General features: G+C 40.4%; 1 protein-coding gene across 4 annotated transcripts in view; it reads right to left on the bottom strand.

Annotated features, from left to right (window-relative positions):
* Positions 1 to 1,550: 1,550 nt before the first annotated feature.
* Positions 1,551 to 25,988, bottom strand: part of RAB27A (RAB27A, member RAS oncogene family) — a 79,270-nt gene continuing 54,832 nt past the window's right edge. For all 4 annotated transcript variants that reach the window (XM_075006810.1, XM_075006813.1, XM_075006812.1 and 1 more), the window contains exons 4-8: positions 18,934 to 19,107; positions 16,894 to 16,979; positions 15,606 to 15,709; positions 13,301 to 13,424; positions 1,551 to 4,192 (exon numbers count right to left, since the gene is read on the bottom strand). In XM_075006810.1, coding sequence (XP_074862911.1) covers positions 3,994 to 4,192; positions 13,301 to 13,424; positions 15,606 to 15,709; positions 16,894 to 16,979; positions 18,934 to 19,086 — 666 coding nt within the window. In that variant the 5' untranslated portion in view covers positions 19,087 to 19,107 and the 3' untranslated portion in view covers positions 1,551 to 3,993. The remainder of the gene's footprint in view (positions 4,193 to 13,300; positions 13,425 to 15,605; positions 15,710 to 16,893; positions 16,980 to 18,933; positions 19,108 to 25,988) is intronic.

Raw genomic sequence — 25,988 nt, 5'->3', positions numbered from 1 at the left:
TCTAGTGGGCACTTCCACAGCTTCCATTCTTACACTGTATTGTGAACCTGTCTCTGCTGTTTCCTCTTATTAGCTAGCGTACAGTCTTCAGTCACAGCGGCTGCGTCTACACGTGCACGCTACTTCGAAGTAGCGGCAGTAACTTCGAAATAGCGCCCGTCACGTCTACACGTGTTGGGCGCTATTTCGAAGTTGAAATCGACGTTAGGCGGCGAGACGTCGAAGTCGCTAACCCCATGAGCGGATGGGAATAGCGCCCTACTTCGACGTTCAACATCGAAGTAGGGACGTGTAGACGATCCGCGTCCCGCAACATCGAAATAGCGGGGTCCTCCATGGCGGCCATCAGCTGGGGGGTTGAGAGATACTCTCTCTCCAGCCCTTGCGGGGCTCTGTGGTCACCGTGGGCAGCAGCCCTTAGCCCAGGGCTTCTGGCTGCTGCTGCTGCAGCTGGGGGTCCGTGCTGCATATACAGGGTCTGCAACTAGTTGTTGGCTCTGTGTATCTTTCACTGTTTAATGAAAGTGTGTCTGGGAGGGGCCCTTTAAGGGAGCGACTTGCTGTTGAGTCCGCCCCGTGACCCTGTCTGCAGCTGTGCCTGGCTCCCTTATTTCGATGTGTGCTACTTTGGCGTGTAGACGTTCCCTCGTTGTGCCTATTTCGATGTTGGGCTGAGCAACGTCGAAGTTGAACATCGACGTTGCCAGCCCTGGAGGACGTGTAGACGTTATTCATCGAAATAGCCTATTTCGATGTCGCAACATCGAAATAAGCTATTTCGAAGTTGGGTGCACATGTAGACGTAGCCAGCATGTGCCCTCTGGGGTAAAGGAAGAGACTAAATATATTCTGTACAGCTCTCTCCTGCTGTCTGGGTTTGAGCCAGTTGAAAGCAATTGTTCCCTGGGGGAGTAGGGGGATTGACACACTTTTGCTGACCTGTGTCATGTGCGCCACCAGCCTGAGTCTCCTGCACGATGGGGAGAAGGGGCAGGGAGGGGGAGGATAACTTCAGCCTGGCTTTTGAACATACCTTACATGCTCTCTGTGACAATGAGATCGGAGAATGCCACAGTGCAGCCTTTCCACCCCCAAACTGACCCTTCTCATTCTTGTAGAAATCAGTATACACAAAAACTGATCTGGGGGCATGTACTATTCCACAGCCAGGCGAGCTTGGCCAGAGTTAAGCCCAGCCTTACAGAGACTCCTGACTTTAATTCTTCTAAAGAAGAGCTTCTGCACCTTACATCAAGATGATATGCTAAGTTTTTACTGGATCTCCACAAGCAAAGACGCTGAGCACAGCGTTTATGTCAAAAGAAAAAAATTCAGTTTTTCAACCTTTTTTCCTAATTTGGCCCAAAAATAAAATGTGAAGTATCAGTATTTTCCACACCAGCGCAATTCTGATTTTTGACTAACTCTAGATTGCTATAATGGTGTCACTTACAGAATTGATAAGATACTCAAATCACTGGGCTTGATATCTTATGAAAGTTGCTGTAGGTGAAAAGTTGTGCTATAAATAACACAGCTGAACCCCAGTATAAGAGATTTTTAATACAGATATATTTTATGGCATTACATGAAAGCAATTTCATGAAGATAGATTTTCATTTTTACAGCACTTAAAACAGATACATACAAATGTAGGGGAAAATATGGCAATTACAATATTTAGTATAAAATCTAAACATATGCATTCAAAGGGAAATATATTTAAATAACTTCAGTAGTAATTTAAACTCAGTAGTTGGCTGCACTTATCCTTACTTTTTTCAGTGGTGACTTGAAATTATTATAGCCACACAACTCCTACTTAAGTTACTAGGTGGCAAATTCTATTGGAGCCCTCTGAAAAGCGAGGGGTTACATTTCCGCATTAAGAACCCAGACGCTTAAGTGCACTGAAATATGTTATGTTCCACAGTAGAATTTTTGTTACTCTACTAGCCACAAAGGCAATTTCGAAAGGCACGTATGAATTAGACTACAGTAACTCTGGTCCACAGGCATTTATTCTTGGTATTGTACAGCAGAAAGTACAGTAATGTATACAATATAAAATGCTTTTACTTCTGCCATACTGCCTTCGCATTCAAGTTATATTGCACATGGTTAAATATCCTGCATGGGCTGTGATAAAAATCTAGTATTTACATTTTATAAAGAACACTTTGTTTTGCAGAAAGTTGTTTTTTTTTTTTTTTTTTTTTAAACAGTGAGTTTTACCACTTTCTTTATTTCAAAAAAGCAACTGAAAAGCTGCATCCATGTTTCTGTTCAACTCAGTGAAGGTATCACCACTTTCTCAGCTATCTTTTTAGTGCACATTTTCAGTCCTCTTATTATATGCAATTTTCTTTAATTAAAAATATATTACATCACATCTCATGCTGCCGTCTGTTTTTAGGAGTTTGCCTGAGCATATGCTTGCCAAAATAACAAGCACTTTTAAATAAATAAATATTTACTTTCTAAAAGCAGCAGTAGCTTTGGAGTTCTGTAAACAAACTGCTATGAGAAGTCTATAAAAAGACTGAATTTGGCATGTTGAGACTTAACTTGGCAATATTTTAGAGTTATATGAACCTGCTAGAGTAGAAAGCAGTTTATTAGGCGTATCACATAGTCAAGCAGAAAACAAATGTAAAAAATACTGATTATTCCTTATCTGAGGATAAATAAAAATGATCATCCACCAAAAAAAGTTATACCTTTACATAATCAAAACATACTCCTTTGATTCTACTTTAAGTGACACTTTAAAAGGAAAGAACAAAACACATACAAAACCCAAGATGTACTGGGCCCAGAGGTGACCACAAGAAAACCTGCTTTATAAAGGTATAGATGTATGAATGTAAAATGGCATTGATATCTTAGGCAGTTATAGCTCACCAGAATAGGACCATTATTAAAATTTTCAATCCAAATTTGAAGAAGAAATGTTCCAAGTAAATGCTTGGTACAAACAAATTCAGTGCAAAGCACTTGCTCTGATGAAATTTTGCTGGCACTTAGCTTGCCCTAAATTCCTGTTGAAACATAAAAAAGTTTGTATATAGTCATAAACACAGACCATATCTACAGTCTCAATTACACAACAGACTTACACTGGTATAACTGTGTCACTCAGGGATATCAAAAATCCACCCCCCGAATGAGGCAGTTATAGCCATTTACCCTCCTGCATCAACATGCTACATCAATCAGAGAGATTCTCCTGTTGACATAGCTACAGCCTCTTAGGAAGATGGATTAACTACACCGATGGGAGAATTCTCACCTGTCGGCATGTGTCTTCACTTAAGTGGTACAGTGGCACAGCCACACCATGGAGCATTTTAAGTGTAGACTTGTCTTGATATGTAATATGCTTTGGCATGTGCTTGAAATTCATGTTAGGTGATCTGTTATAATGTACTGAATCTTTCCTATAGTACAGCTGGAGTTTAGAAGATCAAACTCAAGACTGCAAGGCACAGCAGTAATGCTGTACTAGTGTCACCTTTGCATTTCTCTTGACAGCTATTTATTCCATATTAAGCCAGCCCTATTTTAGCTCCTGTCATTAGGAACTAATGATTAATGAAAAACTAGGAAAATTATTTGCCTACTTTTGCAAAACACGTAGTTTGTGGTTTATCATTATGCTGTTATGATGGAACATTTCTGTTCAAATGGGACTTAAAAACCTCCACTGACTGGTTTACCACCCTTACAAATAAAGATACTGAAAATTGAGAGTGCCCAATATTGCACCAAATCTAAACAAACATACGTTTGTCTGGCTAACTACAAATAAATTAAACATCTGACAAGCAAAAGTTAATGTTTTTTAGAAAGCAAATACCAATAATTAATTCAGCTTTGTTACTATATATCCAAATGGTAAGAGCTGTCCATAAATGAATCCATTAAGCTGCAACTGTACTATACTTTAACATAAATATATGTTAATTAAATTGTCGCAATAATGTTTCTTTCTCAACATCCACATTTGCCTTTATCTTTCTCCTCATTTAGCTGCTCTGTAGAGCTGTGTCCATTGGACCGTACTACCCCTTCAGGAATCCATGACTTGTCCACGCACCGTTCCATGCGCTTCATGATAAGGTCAAGCAGAGTTTCAACTGCCTTGCTCACATTAGTTCCACTAGCTGCACTTGTTTCAAAATATGGTATCCTGTAAAGGACAAAAACAAAAACAAAACACACCATCACAGACCAAGTGAGATTTTTCCTGGAACAAACTCATTACGTGGTGATGGCCATGTGCATAAAAACACTCTCCTTAGAGAAAGTCCGGGGAGGGCAACAGAATCAAACAGAATTCAGCAAAAGCTAAAATTGAAGTACAACCCTTTGTGAAATGCTATGAGGTGCAATAGCAAGACAGACATTAACTCCCCTAATAGCCTTTCGAGCTAGGTATTAATCCCCTTTTACTGAGGCACAGGTGGATTATGTGAATTCCCCAGTAAGCCATGAAAAAGAAATCCAAAAATTCCAGTCCTTTCCTTTAACCACAAAGAAATGCAACTCTCTGGCCTCATCGCCACAAGCACTTGTCTTAAAACCACCCACCGTGGCTTCTCTCATGATGGAAACAATAATGAAAAAACTCACACAGATGAGCTGATAAGAGATGTTCTACACTGGTGCTTCTGCATTTGCTATCAAAGGCATAGCTGAACTGGTGTAAAGACATTGCTTAAAGAAAAAAAATGTGTGGCACCACAATGTGATGGCCCCTCCTCTTAAGGCTTGCTCCAGCAGGAAAGAGCCAAGGGCATAACACTCTTCATACTATTTTATTCCTGGAGTTCCCAAGGTCTGAGAACAGATTTCTCCTACTCCTGCTCTCAGTGCTCCCTTCATGAGCTCTCCCATCATGTCAATCTCACTATTTCCAGTACAGTCCCTTGCAGCTGCCATTCTCAGAGAGAATGGGCCACTTAAGGATCCAGATTAGGGGTGGTGGCAAACATCAGACACAGTAGGCAGTGCATGTGGGATGGTGAGTCATTGTCTCTTCACCAATCTGGATCCCCCATTCCTCTCAGGCCCTTAGAGTGCAAGAAGGGTGGCAACTCAGGAGAAAAGAAGGGAAGGCAAGATATGGCAGAGAGACAGGAACGCAAGTTCTGGGAGGAAAGCAGGACAGAGAGAAGAGAAGGAGGTGAGCAAGTGAAAGAAGTAATAGGACAGGAAAGGGGTGGACAACTCTGTATTGCTTATACTGGAGAAGATAGATGGGAAAGGTGATTTAGAAAATGCAAATGACAATAAAAAAAATGAGTGAAAACATGAGGCAGAAATAAGAAATGGGTTATAGCCAGTACTTTTTTTATTTTAAAAAAAAAAAAAAAAAAAAAAAAAAAAGGAGGACCTAGTACTCAGTGGGCTCTGCACCCCACTCTCCCCAGCCAATGCTGCATCAGGGGTTCCCAAGGTGCACTGGATATAGCAATGAAGAGACAGAGCTAGATGCAGAAACAAAAAGAGGGTAATGAACTGAAGGGAAAGAAAAAGTACAAAAACACTAGGATATTTCCTAAACTCCAAATACCATTACGATCAGAAATCCCATGGAGGTTGCTGGTATTCCCAAATGACCCTCAAGAGCATTATTCTCCATACATAAAAGGCCTTCACACCATTCCTCACAGTTTGGAAGTCCCTGTTGTTTGGCTTAAAGGTTATTAATTATGATATGCACCTGACAATCCCCTATAGCATCTGGATTGAATGAAGCTTCCCCTCCCACCCACACCACAGGACACAGACTGTTTGATGAAGGGGCTAAGAGAATGAACAGAAAGGGGAGTGGTGATAGCAGAGGATACCGTGCTTGGAAAATGGTGGTGCTACCCAATGATGTGGGTCAGATAAAAAGGCTCCGCAGGCTGTGTGTTGGACTCCCCAGGTGTAGAGAACACTTAGTCCTGCCATGAGTGTAGGGAAATGGATTAGATGGACTTCTCAAGGTCCCTTCCAATCCTACAAGTCTATGATTTTCTACCTCAAAGTCATTTTGATGTAAATGTACAGCTCCATCTAGAGATGGCATGTTACCCTGCAAGGGCACCTGCATTCATGAAAACTAGGTAACAGTCTTAAAATTGTACACTGTATAGACACAGTTTATGGAGTAACCAAAGATTGCTAAATCAAGAGTTTCCCGGAAAAATAACAATCTTTTGGGACTGCATGTATGTTACACAGCTGGTGATGGAGTGAGGAGAAAATGTTTAAAAGTAGATCCATTTCAGGAAAAGAGGTGATTTCCACAGACATCAAACTCTTAATTTGCTGTGACCTCTGAAACATTTCCATGCAGTAAATTCAGGTAGAAAATGTAAATGTACACTTGTAATCCTTTGTATGCTAATGCTGTACTTCCCATGGAAACCGTTCAACACAGGAATGTGAAATTCTCAGCCTAGAACAAATAGACAAACGCATGAAAAATCTTAGGTGTTGCCTTGCAGGAAAAGCAACATTTCATCTATGTACTGAACCACTAAGCCATTCTTATTGCCAACAGAAGAATCCCACAAGTCATGTCTAATATTGTAGGTGTAACTGGCAGTTTCTTCCACATCTAGAGAGCTAATGATTATTCCAGACATGACACCACCACTTCAACTCCTTCTCAGAAGCTGTAATACACAAAGCATTTTCCTTTCTCCACTTTGACATGATACTGCTTTCTGCTGTACAGTCCCAGGACATTAAAGCATGAGGTAGTATGTTTTATTGCTCTTCTTCAGATTCTGTGTAAGCTCAAAAGCATGTCTCTATCACCAACCAAAAGGTAGTTCAATAAAAGAACTTGCCTCACCCAGCTAGTCTGTCTGCTTTCTATTTTGGCACCCTCAGCATGCTAAAAGGGTGCGGTTGAATTTTATTGAATTTTAAAACCAACTAACTCTCTCTCTCTCTCTCTCTTTCTGTGTGTGTGTGTGTGTGTGTGTGTAGCAGGGGGGTCAGGAAGGAAAGAGCTGTATGGCACTTTCATTTTGTCACATTTATATTCAGTTACTTCCTGCTTACATGAAACAACATACAAAGCATGTGATAAATTAACCACTGTACAGAAGACCAAAGGGAGATGGGGGATACTATCCATTAACAATTTCAAAGCTATTAATGTATAGACTTTAACATACTATCCACAAAATTAATCATGACAGCCTGAGCCTCTTTTCACTGGATAAGCTTGCTTTTTAAAAATACCTGTATATAAATTGGGCTTCTATCAATGGCAATAAAGACAGGAGTATTTAGGTGCTAATTATTAACAGCAAGGGAAATGACAAGGTGAAATGCAGTTGCAGGAGAAGAGAATGTTTTTCCCCAGAGATATTTGCCAAGATGTCTTTTTAGGTCTACATCTAAAAAGAACATGTGGATCAGTATTCACAGGCACTATGGTTAAGAAGATGCAGTTGCAAGACACCAAAACACTGCCTGCTTACCACCAACATGATTGCTGGAAACATCTAGGACTGAAGGCGGGGAGGAAGCTGCCTAGTTTCTTAGGAAAGTTGAATAAAAACTACTGTTAAGGTTAAAAACTGCACACAACAAGTTTCTTAGAATATTAAGCTTAGCTAGTGTGTTTTATTTTGTTTAATAACATTGTGATCTGCTGTCACTTGCAGCCACTTAAACCCTATTGTTATACTTAATAAAATCATTTTTGGTTATTATTAAACCTAGTGTAAATAACTGATACTGGGATGGGAAACACAACACCTGTGTATATATGTCTTTCACTGAAAAAGGGAGAGAACTTTTGAGCTTGCTTGTATAAAACTTTTACGCAGAGTTAAGATGGATTTATCTGGGGTTCTGGTCCCACTGGGGCTGTGCATCTGGATGCTGTGTCAACACCTAGGACTGAGTCTTCTCAGTTTTGAGCTGCTCTCAGTATCCAAGTTGCTCTGCAATAGGTTCTGACCACACTTCTGTGCCTTGTCTGCAGGGGACGACAGCTACTAGCCTAGCAGGGCAGAATGGTAGGGCACTCCAGAGGGCAGGTAGCTGAACTTAGTGGTATGATCAGCCCATCAGATGACAGTGTCCAGGGGATCTCTGCAGCAGCACCAACAGCTGCTGCCCGCCCAGGGGCAAGGTGAGGGTATGGGACCTCCCCACTCCCATAAGGGTTGGGGGCCAAGGACAGTCAGCCCTGCTCCTCCCATCCCCCTTTCCCACTCTGCACAGAGAGGAGGCCCAATGCTCTGTGGCCTTTCAAAGGGACCTGGAGCTCCAGCCACCACCTTGTGAAATGCCAGGCCTGGGGCAATTACCCTTTTCCCCTCCCATCCATTGGCAGGCTTGGATCTCTGTGACACAACCCATCACACTTGCACCCAACTTGCCTCCGATATGGACTCTTCTCTCTCCTATCACCCTTTTGCACAGAAAGTTAGCAGCCTCCTGTCAGTCCCAGTTTATAAACCAGGACAGTCACAGACTGCTCATTTCCTTCCTGTCATCTAATTTGACCGAACATGTCAGTGAACAAACACAGTAACATTTTTAAATGTAGATGAAGGCTGATCATATTGAGAGCAGTTAATTCTCAAACTAGCCCCCCTGCCTTCACCATGTTCCAAAAGTAGATTTTTGCAGTATCTTCAATGTTAGGTTCAAAAAGCTGGAGAAAGGCTTATTTAATACACACATGCACTGCAAAACTTTGGACTTTTGGGCGGTGTTACATACAAGTTTAAAAAAAAAGGTGTAGCCTTCTGTGGATGATTAAGAATGACTCAACAATTCATCATGGAGCTGAAATAAATGTCAGAAGTACTTGAACTTCCTGTAAAAGTACAAAAGCATTTTTCTTTTCTTATCCCCATATAAAAGTTTTAACCCACTAAAGATCAACCCGCTGGAGGAATGTTTTACCAACACATTTCATGAGAGAGGAAATCCTTTTAGCTATAGATTAGAGCTACAGATTTCAGAACTTCAAGGAATTCTGTCATTTGGGCCCACTGCTAAGCAACCTACATGCTTCTGTCATACTGCAGGAATCTTTCATTCTCATCAGGTGAAGAAATATCTTAGGTAGCTAAAGGTCAGGAATGCAGGGGTGTAGCCTGCAAAAAGGAAACTCTTCAAAGGACTTTCACCTGAACCATTTGATTGACATGATTATGCATCTGTTTATAGAATTAAAGAGAAAAAGGAAACCTGAACTTCTGTGAGAGACAAAGGTGATGTGCAATCCTAAAACAAAGGAACTTGTTGGATTAGTAGAGCTATAGCCCTATTCAGGGCTTTTTTTTTTTTTTTTTGTTTGTTTGGGGTTTTTTGGGTTTTTTTGTTTTAAAAAAGAACCAGTACTCAGCCAGCTCCCTGCCCCGCCCCCCTATGGTTCTTGCAGCTGGGGCTGTGGTTGGGGCTCTGTACCCCAGACAGCTACCTAGGGCTGGAGCTACCAGTGGAACTTCCAGCCCCGGGGCTGCCAGGGTTCCCTCAGACCCAGCCAGGCCCCTGGGGCTGCAGCTGCCAAAGGGGCTCTGTGCCTCAGGCGGCTCCCAGACTCGGGGCTGCCAGAGTTGATCCACCCTGGCTGGCCCCTCAGGGCAGGAGCTGCGGGCACAGCTCTGTGCCTCTGCTGGCTCTCGGCCTCAGGGCTGCCAGATTCCGCAAGCCCCAGCCAGCTCTCTGGGGCTGGAGCTTCTGGCAGAACTCCATGCCCTGACTGGCTCCCGTGGGGTTTCCCTGTCCCGGATGGGTCCCTGGGGCTGGAGCTGCCAGCAGAGCTCTGTGCTCCAGCCAACTCCCAGCCACAGGGCTGATGGGGTCCCCCTGCCACCCAGCTGGGCATCCCAACTGGGGCTGCCAAGGTGATCCTGCTGCTGTTGCCCACCATTCTGAGTAGTATTGACCATCTCCTCCCATGCCTACTCCTGATAAATAGTTAATTTAGTATCTGTGTAGAGATGACAGTCACTAGGGGTGTGATCACAGCAGGAGTGATCACACAAAGAGCGCACTGGCCCTATTACTATTACTATTGAGCCACAAATTTACACAAGCAAATTAAAGTAAGTTTTTTAAAAATCTCTCTTGCTCCTAAGTAGGGTAGCCCTGATAGGTCACCACCATCTGCAAAATGCAGATAATTCTCGCCTGTCTTCTCTTACTTTGTAAGATTTAGTTAATTTAATATTTAGTATCTTAACAGCATTATAATTAAAAGTAAATATTTAATAATGAACTAATCAGTCTCCTAGGCTATGTCTACACAGCAGCATTATTTCAGAATAAGCTATTTTAGAAGACAGAATGCATATCAAAATTGCACTCAACTATTTCAAAATAGGCTCTATTGTGTGCAGATGCTCTGTCAAATTAGAGCCCTTGGACACACTAAAGCTTATTTTGAAATAGCCCCTATTCCCGGTCTATACAGCCCCTATTCTGAAATGTCGATTTTAGAATAGGCACGATGCCTCGTAGAGTGAAGTTTATAGAACTCAAATTAAGCCATCTGCTATTTCGAAATTATTTCTAAATAGCAGATTTGCTGTGTAGATGCTTTCAAAGTTAATCGGGATAGTGGCCATTATTCCAAAATAACTTTGCTGTGTAGACACACCCCTAGTGACTGTCTCCTCTACACAGATACTAAATGAACCTTTTATCAGGAGTAGGCCTGGGGGAAGATGTTCAGTGCTACCCAGAATGGCAAGCAGCGGCAGCAGCTCACTCAGTGAGGCAGGGTTGCTCTTCTTTCCTCCCCCTAATCTTTTGGGGATGTAGGCACATGTCCTTTTGTAGTTACCTTTCCTCGTCCACTTACACATGCTGAGACCCATATAGCAACTCACAGAGTGAAAAGTGATCTCTGAATCAGCCTTCTAATTTTTGACTGCCACATTGATCAAGTGCGTATTTTGACCACATGATTAACAGACATTTTACTTTATGCAAGCAATGTAAATATATGAGATGGCATACAAAGATTTCAGATATTAACACACATCATCTGCTGCTTCCCATTTCCAAAAATTTCCATTCCTTTTTTTGAAGATGCTTGTTACAAAACTGTGTTGGTTTGAGGTTAGTGTCCCACAAACAGCATTACACCAGCACTGAAACTGGAGAGAAAAAAGGAAGGAAGTAATATTGCACTAAACCCTATCTTGCTCCGTCCCTCCCTACCAAGAGGGTTGACAGTTTGTGAGGTTACTTTAAAAATAAGAGTGCCACTGCTTAGTACTTCCTCCACTTTCTTTCAGAATTTAATGTGATGCACAACTTGAACATTTTGGCCAGAATGCTTTTGGGTTTCATTGAACATGGACATTAGGTTCTCAGCAAATATTAAATACCAGAGGGTAGTGTTAACCATGGTTTTGGCTTTTAATATAGTCCCACCTGCCATTCTCATAAGCAAACCTGGGAACTATGGTCTAGATCAAGGTCTGCAACCTGAGGCTCTGGAGCCACATGCAGCTCTAAGTTCTGGCTTCTGATGCTATAACCGCAAAGCAATAAAAAACCCTCCTGATTATTTTCAGTATTTCAGTGAACGTCTCTTCTTGCTCTTTTGGTTGCCAACCCCGGTTCTAGGTGCATAAAGAGGGTGCATAACCAGTTGAAAGACAACACTTAAAGAGTAATTATCATTGGTTCACTGTCAAACTGGTAGAATGCATCCAATAGGATCCCACAATGGTCTGCCTCGTATTCAGTACTATTCTATATTTCCATTAATGACTTGGATGATGGAGAGGAGATTACTGCAAAATTGAAAATGAAATTAAATCTGGGAGGGGTTGCACACACTATCGAAGACTGGAATAGGATTCAAAATCATCTTGATAAATCAGAGAATTCCTAAAAACAATCAGATGAAATTCAATCAAGACAAGTGCACAGTGCTGCACTTAAACTATTCAAATACACAATCCGAAATGGTGAATGACTGGCTGAGCACTAGTACTGCAGAAAAGCTAGGCATTATACTGAATCACGCATGGAACATGAGTCAGCGTGGGGCTCTTGTGAAAAAAGTTTAAGTGTCATTCTGCAGTGTACTAAGAGGAGTTAATTGTTTTGCTCTGCTCAGCATTGGTTAAGCTTCAGCTGAACTATTGTGTCCAGGTTGGGGCACTGTGCTTTTAAGAAAGATGTGGATAAACTAAATAATGCAGAGGAGAGAACAAAGGTTATAAGAGATTTAGAAAACAGGGTTTGCAACTAGCAGAGGTTTAGGAACTATGAGGAAAGATTGAAAGAACTGCCTGTTTAGTCTAGAACAGAGAATGAGAGGAGACAACAATAGTCTTCAAATATGTAGATAAGATTGTTCTAAGTAGGACAGTGATTAACTGTTCCTCCTGACCACTGAGGAAGAAGAAGAAATTAACTGGCTTACTTAGCAAACAGGCCCATCAGGAGGGGAAAGAGGGCAGCTGCTCCAGGACTCAGGGTTCTCAAGTGCTGCTACTGCAGCAGGAATCAAAGCCCTGTACCCTTTAAACTGTTGCTGGAGCACCCTTACAATGCACTCCAGGCAGCAATAAGGTCTGGCTGGGGGCAGTGGAGCATGGTGCACTCTGGACAGTGATGAGAACTGGCTGCCCCCCAGCCCCACCTCTTCTGTCTGAGGTCCCACCTCTTCCAGGAACATGGAGATGCCCCCCACACCCCCCGCACCTTGCCCAGAGGCCTGCCGATGCTCTTGATTTCCCTGACAGCAAGAGAGATTTAGATTAGCTATTAAGAAAAACATTCAATCTCTAAAGGATAGTTAAGTATTGGAACAGGTTCTTAGAGAGGTTGGAGATTTTTAAGAACAGGTTAGGTGTACACCTCTCAGGATAAACTTAATCCTTCCTCATCATTGGGGTCAGGAAAGGCGGAAAGAAGGGAGAGAATGGATTAGATGACCTCTTCAAGTGCATTCTAGCCTTTTGCCATTGCTAGGATTCTGTGATATGCTGTGAAGCTTCATCTCCTCAAAATTTAAACATGTTCTTCATAAAGTTATGGAGAGGCATTTGCCTTGTTTACTACTACCATGGAAGAGGGGCACAAAGACACTCCCACATGCTGGAGTATTGTACAAATAGATACATATCTTTCCCTAAAACAGTTGTAATTTGCCTCTCTTTCAGAGACAGGATACAAAATTAAAAAGATCCTGGGGCAATTCCAAGATGGCCATTCTGACCAGAGCCTTCCAATATACAAAACATCACAACCCTGTCAAGAAACACATTTAGTTTTGCTTTAACCATCAGATGATGATACTTGCCCATATTTTTCTGCAAGTTCCTTTGCCTCCTCTTCTTTCACCACTCTTTGGTCTTCCAGATCACTTTTGTTTCCACATAATATAATATCAGGGTTTTCACAATACGCATGCATTTGTAGCTGGCCTAACAACAAAACAAACAGCAAAAAGCAGAGTTTGTCTTATGTTCCGAATGAAATTTATACATAAAGAGAATGAGTGCCTTTTGACAATGGAAATGGAGAACCTACGAAAGTAATTCCTGGAGAGGATAAATAAAAAAGTTTGCTGCTAATTTCCTACATGTTTTCTTCCCCAATCATTTTTTTTTATATTAAAGGCACTAGAGATATTTGCACACCAGTGGGATTTTTGCTGTTTGTAAGTTCATCTGGTGCTGCTGCTTACTTTTAAATGCTTCTAAGACTCCCATTGTGATAGCATTTAGGAGCTTAAAATCTTTTATGTGTTTACTCTCAACACCCTGATGAAGAAGGAAAATGCTATGTATGCCCATTTTAGAGATGGGCAACTCTGATACAGTGACTTGCCAAAGGTTGCATAAGATATCTGTGGCAGAGCAGGAAAGCTCAATCTCAATCTCTGGAGCATTAGGATACCACACCCTCTTCCCTCTACCTACTCTACTTTGGGACAATCATCTCCACAACAACCAGTTTTAATGCCAGAGAATTTTTGGCATCTAGTGAAGGAAAACAAACAGATCATCTCAAAGAAAACTCCTATTCCAGTCCAAATAGCAGAAAAAGAGAAATACAGAAAAACACATGGAATGAGCCAAAATCACTCAAATAGCAATTCCAGTGAAGTCAAGAGCACAATATTTGATGAGATTTTCCATAATACTCACAGGCCTTTGATGCTGGAGAACGATATGGTATATGGAGGAAAGACATTACCACAGACCAGTAGCCATGGATGGTTTTCGGTATTATTATGTACAGAATCTGTGTTAGACAACACTCCTCCCCAACAGCCTGCAGGTGACATTATCCAGCACTGCCCATTGCCCCTACAAACACTAATGGCTTTGACTAGGGTAAAAGATGCACCAAATCTCTTGCTATGGTGCAACTGGAGCTGGCGGACAGCCCTGAACCCATTGCCAGCCAATCACTGGAGAAAGTCCTGGGAAAGAGATGCCAATCAGAATGCTAGACTGTGAACCCACCATATAAGGATTAAGGGATATCTGCCTCTGATCTTTTCCAACGAGCTGCTGGCAATGGAAAAATGAGTACTTCTCTCTTTCTGTTGCATTAACAGTTAGGGAAGTTTTTCCTCTCTCTCATTTAGTAAACCCCAGAACCAGACTGCCAGGTGGTGCATGGCATCCACAATATGCTCTCAATCAACGGAATCAGAACTCAGTTTCAAGATGGCCGATTTCAGATTTCATTACTATCACCCAATTTCACACTGCATTTCTAACACCAAGGGCATGAAACCAGCCTGGCTGAGGTTTTGAGAGCACAGCAGTTACATTAAGAAAGGCATGGCATCAGCTGAAGTCTAGAAACCAGACTCACTCACAGCTTTTCTATACAGATATCCAGTTTGTTCCTTTCTAGAAAGCTTTAAGTCAAATATTTTTCACGTCCACTGAGGATCATCTTCAAAAAAGATGCACTGGCATTGGAAAAGGTTCAGAAAAGGGCAACAAGAATGATTAGGGGTTTGGAATGGTACTATATGAAGAAAGAATAAAAAGACTGAGAATTTTCAGGTCAGAAAAAAGGAGACTAAGGGTGGATATGATGGAGGTATACACAATCATGACTGATGCAGAAAAAGTGAATTAGGAAAAGTTATTTACTTGTTCCCATGACAAAAGAACTAGGGGTCACCAAAATGAAATTAATGTTTAGGAGGTTTAAAACTAACAAAAGCAAGTTTTTCTCCACACAGCTCATAGTAGACCTGTGGAACTCCTTGCCAGAGGAGGTTGTGAAGACCATGACTTTAACAGGGTTCAAAAAGAGTTAGATAAATTCATGGAGGTTAGGTCCATCATTGGCTACTACCCAGGATAGGGAGGAATGATGTCTCTAGCCTCTTTTTGTCAGAGTTGGAAATGGATGTCAGGAGATGGGCAGCTTTCGTGATTACCTGTTCTGTTCACTCCCTCTGAGGCATCAGGCATTAGCTTCTGTCAGAAGACAGGATACTGGGCTAGACGGACCTTTGGTCTGACCCAGTATAGCCATTCTTATGTTATTTTTGGCCCTATCCCCTCTGTGGAGTTCCACATTTCTAAATGCAATACAGGAAAAAAACAGTGATAGGAAGTAACGACGCAACATACTTATCCAGTTTCTAACGTTGAGAAAGCTTTGCTCATTTGTCAGATCGAAGAGGAGGAGAAAGCCCATGGCATCTCTGAAGAAAGCTGTTGTCAAGCTACGAAACCTAGAAATACAAAGCACAGCTACAGCTAGTTTCCCTTGTCATGAGGTATAGCTATAGTCAATTATTTTGAAAAATGATCATATCATAAAATAGGCAGATAAGTGAGGTAACCCACAATTTAATTGTACTAGAAACATCATTAGTCACACCTGATTTCTGCTGACATAACGCCTGAACCTGAAACAATTAAGGGACAATAGGCTTAATCTAAGCCCAGTAAAATTAGTGGAAAGGCTCCCATCGATTTCCATGAGCTTTGAATCAAGTGTTCACATTGCACTGTGTAATGTGATCAACTTTAAAAAAGCAACTAATTCACAGTGAAATTCAAATCACGTTGAAATTAGTTACTGTGTATTTAAAGCCTGACAATATTTTAAAACACTATCAAACCAAAAATGTTGAGATGGTAAAACCTTTGGAAATGCAAATAGGACACATGAAGAATGTGTACAACTTTTTCTTTCCATATGAAGCAAAACTGCCAACAATATTCAGGACAAAAAACTTGATTCCATGCAGGTAAAAACCTTAGAGAATGATTCTCACCAGACATCCACCTGAACTTTACAAAAGCGGGGATGAATCCGGTATCTCTACTTCTGTAACAAGACAATCGAGAGTCTGCTTTCTAAGAACTGGGTAAAGACTGCATATACTGGCTTTGGTCTTGAAAGAGGGAAAGTAGTTGGAGATACAGCACTAGACATAAATTTGCCATGACAGCATAAGATTTGTATCATCCTCAATAGTTACCATTCAAATAAATTATAGCCACTTCTTGTTGGTACAAGAGCTAATGAAGGCCTGAACAGAGTGCAGGTAGATATAACCAAACATGCACTGCAGACTTCTGACGTTCCACTGACTCATTGTCTTCAGAAAAACAAATGAAAGAACTAGCAAACAAAAGACGACAATAGATTATATAGCCAGACAAAGGAAAAGAGAGAAATGCTAGAAAAAATATAGAAAAACGTGGAGTCTAAAGGAAAGAACACCCTCCCCTCCACACACACAGAGAAAATAGTGATCACATTGCTGTTAGTGTCAGAATAAGAGCACTTTTGATTCATCTGGAGTCATGCTTACAAAACACAAAAAACTACAGGAGTATATATGCACTTGAATTAGGTTAATTGTTAAATGAACATGGTCACACTGGTTTCATATAAATGCCACACCTTTCCTGCCCAGCAGTGTCCCACAATTGCAGATGTACCCTCTGTCCTCTGCCGCTAATGCCATCTGGCCCGTTGGCTCTATATACCTGGAACAGACAATTTTCCGAAAACAGAAGTGTCAGCAGTCCATTCTCAACAGCATAACAAACAACTGGTTGACATGAGAATCAAAACCACAGACAGACACCATCTCTTTGCCTGATAAGGCTGGATTACAGGCACCCACTTTGATTCTGGTCTCTACTAAAATATGTAAGAAAGGAAAAGTATCAAATGAGATGAGAAAATGGTTTCAATAAGCTATGGAGACCTAAAGAGAAGCTCAACATGGTTTTGATTTGCTTGAACCAGGCTTGATACTTTTTAAGTTTCTATTTTTTTTACAATTGCCATTGCACTCTGTTCAAATTGAAGCAATTATAAACTACAATCAGCTAATATAATATGGAGATATAGCTGTACCATTAATGGAACAATGTCAGCAAACAGAATATGATTGTAGAGATAATGACTTCTGTTTAACAGTCACAAGGTTGCTAAGAAGAATCTAGTGTAGACCTTATCATATTATAGCTTGTAAGGACAAGAACTGGATATTAAATAATATAAACTCATGAGATTAGTTAGCATGTGAATATAAATAAAGACATCTGTTGGGTAGGAAGAAAATGAAAAAGAAACAATGTTTCAAGCTTAAGAAAGTTATAGATAGGCCACATTGTGGGCCAAGAATTTTGTCACAGGATGATGGGTCACACAGCATCAGATAGACAAACCAAACCATCAATTTTATTTTCCAAGCAAGAGACTTATTTTGAGAACACTGATTTGGCTATTCTATTTGAACAATCACTCCCCTATCAGCAGCAAGTCTACACAAGGACATTCTACACCATGAAACCCCTTGGTATTCATGTATGTTTGACATGGGGAAAATAAACCAGGCAAAGTGATCTGCGGAAAGTCTTCACAAACCCCTTTTATGCTAACAAGAAGCAGCATTGAAGTAGTACTGCAATCCATGTGGTCTCCTTTGCCTCCAATCAAAAATAACGTTTGCCACACATTTTAGGTAATTCAAGAGCCATCTCTTGGACTTTTTGAAGACAATAGGAGCGTGGCCCAGATAATCAGGGCCCAAATCCAACTTCCAATGACAGATTATTTTCTTTGCTGGCACAGTAGCATTGTAGCATGATACAATTGCAACATTTACGGTCCGCATCCTCATGTCAGATAAAATTTCAGCAACTAAAACATTCAAATTTTATAAAAAAAGGGCTTTAAAATAGTCAGGCAAGATCACAGATTTTCTCTAAAAAGTGATTAAAAGGATGAAATCCTGTAAATAGCAATGAAAACTTTGCTACATTTACAAGAAAGACCTTGTTAAATAAATGCATTAAGAACAGCTTTCAGTTTTAACATTTTGATCTCCAATGCTTAGGAATCTGAAAACATAAGTAACTGCTTAGAAAACTTCAGAGTCCTACAAGCACTGCCCCTTTCATTTAGAAAGCAATAATTGTTCAATACTATCTTGCTTTGTGTTTTTCATTGGCCCCAAAATTAACATTACTATCTTTACTAGTCACTTCAGCTTATAAAAAAAATTGGTGCCAATGCATCTTTAATTGAGACCAATTCTGCTTCAGATCTGCAGGTCTTCCCACGTGGGAAGTCCACTGATGTGATCAGCAGTTCAATATATAGGGAAATGTCCAAATGTCACAGTCTCACAATTTCTTTGAGAGCAGCTCTCTGAATGCAGTTTATTAGCTGCTTCTGCAGTTAATAAATAATGGTTTCTGTGGGATCCAAAGAAACAGCCTTTTATTTACAATTCAAAGAGAGAAAAAGATGATGGTATGTTGTGCCCATAATATATACTTAACTATGAAGTGACCATGGAGTTCATGCCTCTACCAAACAATCAGCAGCTCTTTTTAAAGGAGTAGTATTTATGCATTTGATAGCTAAATTTCATTTTTTTGTAATAGTTGTACCTTTAAAGTAGCACACAAAGTTGCTGAAACTTACCACTCTCTTTTCCCGAAAGTCAATGCCAACAGTTGTGATAAATCTGGAATTAAATTTGCCATCTGTATACTGGTAAAGGAGGCTGGTCTTTCCTACTCCAGAGTCACCCAGCGCTAGGAATTTGATGAGGTAATCATAGTCTCCATCAGACATATTGAAATATTTGTAGCCTACCTTTAAAAAGCAAAAAATCATTTTATTATAAAAGGAAAAGAGTATTCTGAATACATAAATTTGTTAATTTTAAGCTGCAAAGAAGTTTAATGGAGAGTTACTTATTTAAAATAAAGCTAAGAACAGCAGGTGTGATTTTGCACTGCTTTTATGCTGGAGTGACCCCACTGAAATTCACAGACAGAACAGAGGATCTGGCTTAATACCTGAAGAGCCAATGCAAATTCAGCTCTGACATGAATAGATACAAGTCTCAGTGCGTGTCTACAGCAAAATCTTAGAAGCAGCCAAGGGCCAATTCTACTCTTATCCTAGTTACTAGGTAAGTCCAGTATCGGAGGGGTAGCCGTGTTAGTCTGGATCTGTAACAGCAACAAAGGGTCCTGTGGCACCTTGTAGACTAACAGAAAAGTTTTGAGCATGAGCTTTTGTGAGCACAGATGAAGCACAGCTGATGAAGTGAGTCTGTGCTCATGAAAGCTCATGCTCAAAACTTTTCTGTTAGTCTATAAGGTGCCACAGGACCCTTCGTTGCTGTTGTAGGTAAGGCGAGTGGCTCCGACTGAACTAATCTCAAAATACCGCAACGTAAGTGAAAGAAAAAAAAAATCAGACGCAACTTTTTAGCTAAAGTGAAATCAGCTGTCCTACATAAACTACCTGCCAATTAGTCAAAGGAAATTTTAAGTGACTGCATGATGGTCCTCCCTGAGGAGTTACGACAGATCATCATTTATTAGAAGCAAAAAGAAGGAAAAAGACTTTTTTACTTTATACAAAAAGCAATATCAAAGTACAGAATGAAAGTCATCTGGAAAACCATACATAGAGCATTATTTACAGATTTATTTTCATCTGCACTTGAAAGGTTGCAGCAGTTATATAAATGGATCTGCAGTATCCTGCAGAACTAGTGTTCACCAGAGCATACTAGATTTGAAACACAAAGAATCCATTTTATTGTCCTGACTCCACCCACCCCAAGAAACAATTCAATAAAAGGCACTGTACTGCCATAAACAACCAAACTATATTGAACTTTCTGTATGAGAACGCACCATACTAAGCTCTTTGTAAAACAGCTTAACGACATGTGCTCTATGTTTTGTGCAAAGCAAATTTGACATGAGTTTCAAGAGATGCACCAAAGTCTAAACCCTGACTACTTTGTTAGTAACACTGGACACTTGGGCAAAAGTTATACACAAGCTACTTAATGTGTCTTCTATATACAGACACATAGCATCTGTACAAGACCTTTAATTTGGGACTTACAAATTGTACATGTATGGTCAAATTTTCAAAAGCCACCTGAAACTGAACCCCAAATTCTTTGCATCTACCTTCTTGTCTGAAAACACTAGGATGTCATGGTGCAACTGTTGACTTTAGTGAGCTATTTAGCCACCAAAAACATAGAAAGCATAACCTTGGCACTTCAGAACATAAACTGTATCCATAGTCATTATGGTCTTTCACTTGGCATGTTCTGTGTAAGTGAACTTAATTATCAGCACCATGGATCACATTCTCCAAGAACACCTACAGCACTCTGTGGCTCTCTTTATAGAGCAATCCCAAAATACACTGTCATCCCCCACCTTGAGCCAAGAGACAAATAGCTGGCTTTGTGTTATTTTGACTGTTACACCGAAGCATTTTACAGTAGTGCTTAGCACTCCTCTTTCCCAGCCCCTTACTACCCTTAACACAACCAGACATGGGATGGTGAGGTAATACACAATCCACCACTGGCAAATCTAGGGTCATGTGTGCACAAAAATTTAGACAAAAATAACCCTGTGGATACAGTTTCCAAAGCAAGTTTGAGATCCCTTGAAAAATGTTTTCTGAAAAGTACATGTGCACATTGCAACACAGAAAATAGCTAGCTAACCAAAATCAAAACACTAGAACGATCATTAAAACTTTTATTTCCCAAGATTTCACTATGCAAAATTTAGAAGAATTAGTATTTTCACGTGGAAAACATGCAAATGAAAATGACTATGTTTCTTACACAAAACTATTTTTTCGCTCCAACACAGCCTGCTTTTCACTTTATATATCTGAGCAACAATTTTCATGAAAAAGACCATTTTTGAGTTTGTGATGAAATAGAAGATAATTTTCAAGTATTTTTGTAATTTATTAATGATCATTTGAACACTCATACCAACACTAAACAAAGGAGTTTGAATACACTACTCAGTACTACTACTTTATCAGTCATGGGAATTTAAAATTCAAGTCAAACCTGGTACCTTATTTCCACTAAAGACCATCCCGGGGTACACTCGTGTATTTTATTAACTGTTGGATTAAAAGAAAAAGGAAACGAGCTTTCAAGCACGCACGTACCCACACACCCTCCTGCACTCATACACTTATACAGGGGAACTCAAGCAAGCGAAGAGTTGCCTAGGCACAGTGCAGGCATAGTGGGTCCAGTGTGCCTGCCTGCCGTTATGAATCCAGGATGGTAAGCTGATCGTATGACCTCGTCAGCTTGCTCTCTTGTCAGCCTAGTACTCAGGAGCAGTCGGTATCAGTCTTCCTGGGGAGAGGGCAAGGGGCCTAGGCCCAGGGCCCTCCTACCTCTCCAACCAGCTGAGACTAACTCTTGCAGAATGGTGATGGCAAGAAGGACTACCCCTATAGCTTTGCAGTCATCTTTTCATGTGTTTCAGTCCACAGTTCTTGTCCTGTCCCACTGCTCCAGGATGCGAAATGACCATCAGTCATCAGCTAGCAGATGGGACTCTGATCTGTTGATGGGGCCTCCTTCTTTTTTTTGGATGGGTTCTTTTGCAGAGCTCAGCTACTATTATTCTCTGGCCATCAAGGTGCTGCAGACAGGCTGGCTTCAGGGACCAATTCCACTGCGCACACACCCACATTCACACAAAGGACAGCTTACTTCAGAGAAAGCAACTTCTTTTACAAAGGAACAGCCAAGATTTCTTCCAGACTTGTGGCATCTATAAACAGTTTCTCATTAATTCAGAATACTGAATATAGACCTAGCAGCTGCTGCAAGACAAAGCTTATAGAAAGTTACAGGACTTAATACTAGCCAAAGTTACAGAACTTACATCTGCATTGTGCTGGACTGAGTGGAGGCTTTATACAACAATACTACCTTTTGGGATTTTAAATGAAAAAAGTATAAGATTTAATCTATGAAGTGAAAATGAGGTGTTTCAAAAATGCCACATCAAGTCCAGGGAAAATTCACTGTATGTGAAAAAGATTATGAGGGGTTGTGCTCTAGTACTTTCCTATTTGGGTAGTTATTGATCTCCCCTTCCCCAAACCCAGTATCTTGGTACCTTATGCAGCTTGTGAAAGCAAACATTTAAAAAGAAAAGAAATGTGAGTAACTCTTCCAAAGCAATAGAACCATAGCACACAAAAAAATACCACAGGACAAATATCAAAACATAAAAAGATAGACGATGAAATTAACTGCATTTTTTCTTGCAAAGGTGAAATTTGGGCTGCAAATATTAGAACTGTAACACTGTGTACTGCTCAAGTGACACTAAGCTGTCCCGCTAACCACTTCATTAAGTCCACAGCATTTCAACTATGTTCTTAGCAGTACAACTGCCTCAATAGCATAGCATCAATTCAGTTCTTAGTCTATATCACTCAGCCTGAGGTTTGGAACAGTCTCCAGAGTTCCAGTGTGTGCGCGCATCAATCACACCACTAAAGTAGGAATGAAACTCTCTCAGGCTTTGGCTTTGCTGCAAAATTTCATTTTGTATATAAAAATACAATGACAGCCATGAATTTAGTTAACCAGTATGATGCAGACCCCATGTCTCTGTGGTCAGTGTAGACAAAAAGCAAGATATTTCAAAGGCACAAGTGGTAATCAGGTGCTTCATGGCCACTGACTTTTAATTGGCATTAGATGCTCAACTGTCATTTGTGCCATTGGACTTCTTCCCCCAAGCACCACTCCTGTTCTGCATCATTTCAGCTACCCATGATGGAATCCTACTGTGGTCAGGGTTTATGAATTGCTACCAAATTCTCCACATCTACAGTCAGCACAAAGTCATGGTCAGCTAACTCAACTTTCCACACTTATATTTGAAAACATGATAATATTGTGTTCTGACATTCCAGGCCTCAGAAATGAGGCATTCAGAACTAGCAGTATTATTTCTATGCTGTGTGTGCAGGCTTGACACTATAGAAACACGTTCACTTACCTTACCAAGGAGTGAAGATTCTTACTAGCATTTAAAGTAGAAGGAAAACCATGGTATAGCCTTTTTTTTTTTTGGCAAAGATGTTAGAAGGCCTATCATACAGATGCTCTTAAAGACCATTAAAATACTTTGGGGGATGGACAAAAGGATCACACAGTGAACCATCTCCCAGAATAGCTTCCATTGAGAGGTATTAGGGGAAAAGAAGAGTGTATTTAAAAAAAAAATATTTTTTAAAATCTTTGGAATAACTTATGACTCCTTCCTTCTGTTCAGCTTGTGAGTAAACTAATGCCTCCACATCTGTCAAGTTACCTTGCAGTAAGGTATTAATATTACACTAATATTTTAAAAATGCCTAGACCCTCAACAAGTGCAATTTGGTTGAGCCTCTCCAGTCCAGCATACCCAGGAGGTGACCAGAGCCAAATGAGAGAATTTGTCAGACCATGGGAACTCAATATTGTCTTGCAGCATTACCAACACTTCCACTGCATACTAGGCTCTTAGAAGACATTCAGAGGCACGTTACAGCTAAAGAACAGCACAGAACACTGACAGCTAGGACTAGTGGCTGTAACCAAATTTTAATCAGACCATGGGAAACTTGGCCACACCCATGATAATTGGTTGTTCAGCTAACTAAAATCATGCTGCATTATGGATACTGCTGGATGAGAGAAGTTCAACCTGCACCTGTTTGGAGACTGCTTTTTACGCCTGCTTTAATTCACTGTACAGCTTGTACTTAATTTGTGAATGGCTGGGAAAAGGGCCAAGAGCCCTGAACAGGAGATAAATGAAAAATACATTCCAACCTATCTTCTACAAGGAAAAGGTCTTCTTCGATCACGTTCAAGTCCATATCTCTCCCAGCCATCACCCTACAAGATTAACACAGTATTCAAATATTTCCAGGATGTGTTTACTGTGAAAGCCTGAACCTAACCCTGAAGAGACACAAGAGTTATTTTCACAGTAGGTCCCAACCCTTGCCTCCTCCCTGTACAAATATTTAAAAAGTGTTCTCCACCTTACAATACACAGAAAGCTAGAAGCATCCAAGTATCTACTACATAAATTGGTACAATGAGTTAAATAGGGAGCCCCTTCAAGGATTTAAAATATAAACATACTTTTAAACATCTTTTATTGAGGTTTATTTTCTTTTACACAATTAGAAATATTTGGGTTTTTTTAATATAATTAACATATATATATACACACACACACACACGCACACAAGCCTTTGCCCATTAATAGAAAAGATGGATATGGGAAAAATGAAATTAATGATTTAGTGGCCCAAGTCACAGACTTAACACACCCAGAAGATGAAATCCTGCCCCCAGCAAAGCAATGGCAAAACTGTCATAGGCTTCAAAGAGGGGCTAGAATTTCACCCAGTTCTCTGTAACCACCTGCTCAGATGGCTGAGGTCAATCCTTCAATCTTCCAGTACCTAAAACCGATTTTCTCGCTCCTGGTTTTCTTGTCTGCCCAGGCTGAATATTAAAAATCTTATGAAACTGTCATAAATTGGGGTTTGCCAGGAACTTTTGGTCAAAATTAACCATCTACTTCTGTATGTTATGCCTGGCTCTGTCTTAGTTGCCACTCTCTATCCCAAGAGGTCCTCATTTCAGTGGTGTCATATACATGTAGCTTGTGAAGCTCTTTGGAATATATCTGGGTTAAAAGTCCAATATAAATGCAAATTTTAGATAATAATTCAGCCGGTATTTATCTTCTGGGAAGATGAACTGTGGATGTTCAAATGATTAAAAAACAAAAGACTTCTAATGCAACAGAGGGGATGTTGGTATAACTCCTCCATGGTTTTTCATTCACATTATTTAATCAAGCCCTCAGCACTGCACCACACTTTTCAGTCCCTTCTATTCACATTGCTGTTCTTTAAAAAGGCAAAAGAAATCTAAGAGGGAGGATTGATACAATCAGAACCATGCAGGAGGCCCAAAATAGTTTTGGAAAGGACTTCCTCAACATTTTTAAGAGAAGGAAATCTAAGAGCAAGTCCTGTCACTGAGAACTGAAAGCTATCAGAGGAAGAGGTTACACAGCAAGCACTCCTGACAGCTCTTCTCTTTTTATGAGGCTCTTGTATTCTGGTTAGATTTGATACTTCACAGGAAAGCACCGTCTCTGGGATGGACAGAGAGTGTGACAATGTAGGAAGCTCCACAGACAGTTTTCACTGCTAGTATGATTATATTATCTAATTCAATGTGGCCATGTCGATAGCCTCTTCAAATAATTATGCCTACTCTACTACTTACAGCTCTGCCAACAGGAAAGACTACATGTGTCTTGAGGCACATATTGCTCCTGATAAAGGAACTATTCAGATTAGTTTAAGCGGTTTCACATTAACAAGCTTCTATCCCCTTTACATGGTCAAGTTTCATGTAAGGTACATTTAGTTATAAACAATACTGTCATGTTGCTGTGTGATAAAGCATTTAAGAGCAGGTCATCTTTGTTCATTGATAAGTTAAGAAAATAGGCTTGACATACAGGATTTTTCCCTTCACAGTGCAATATGTCCTAGGTACACAAAATGTTACTTCATGTTTTCACTAAAAACATATGGCTGCTGATCAGCCGAATACAGCTGGGGAAGAATGCCTTTGA

This window comes from Carettochelys insculpta, chromosome 12 (assembly GCF_033958435.1).
Source record: "Carettochelys insculpta isolate YL-2023 chromosome 12, ASM3395843v1, whole genome shotgun sequence".
In the NCBI taxonomy this organism is placed as follows: Eukaryota; Metazoa; Chordata; order Testudines; family Carettochelyidae; genus Carettochelys; species Carettochelys insculpta.
Note: the sequence above shows the minus strand (reverse complement) of the source record. Positions and strands in the feature narration are given on the sequence as shown.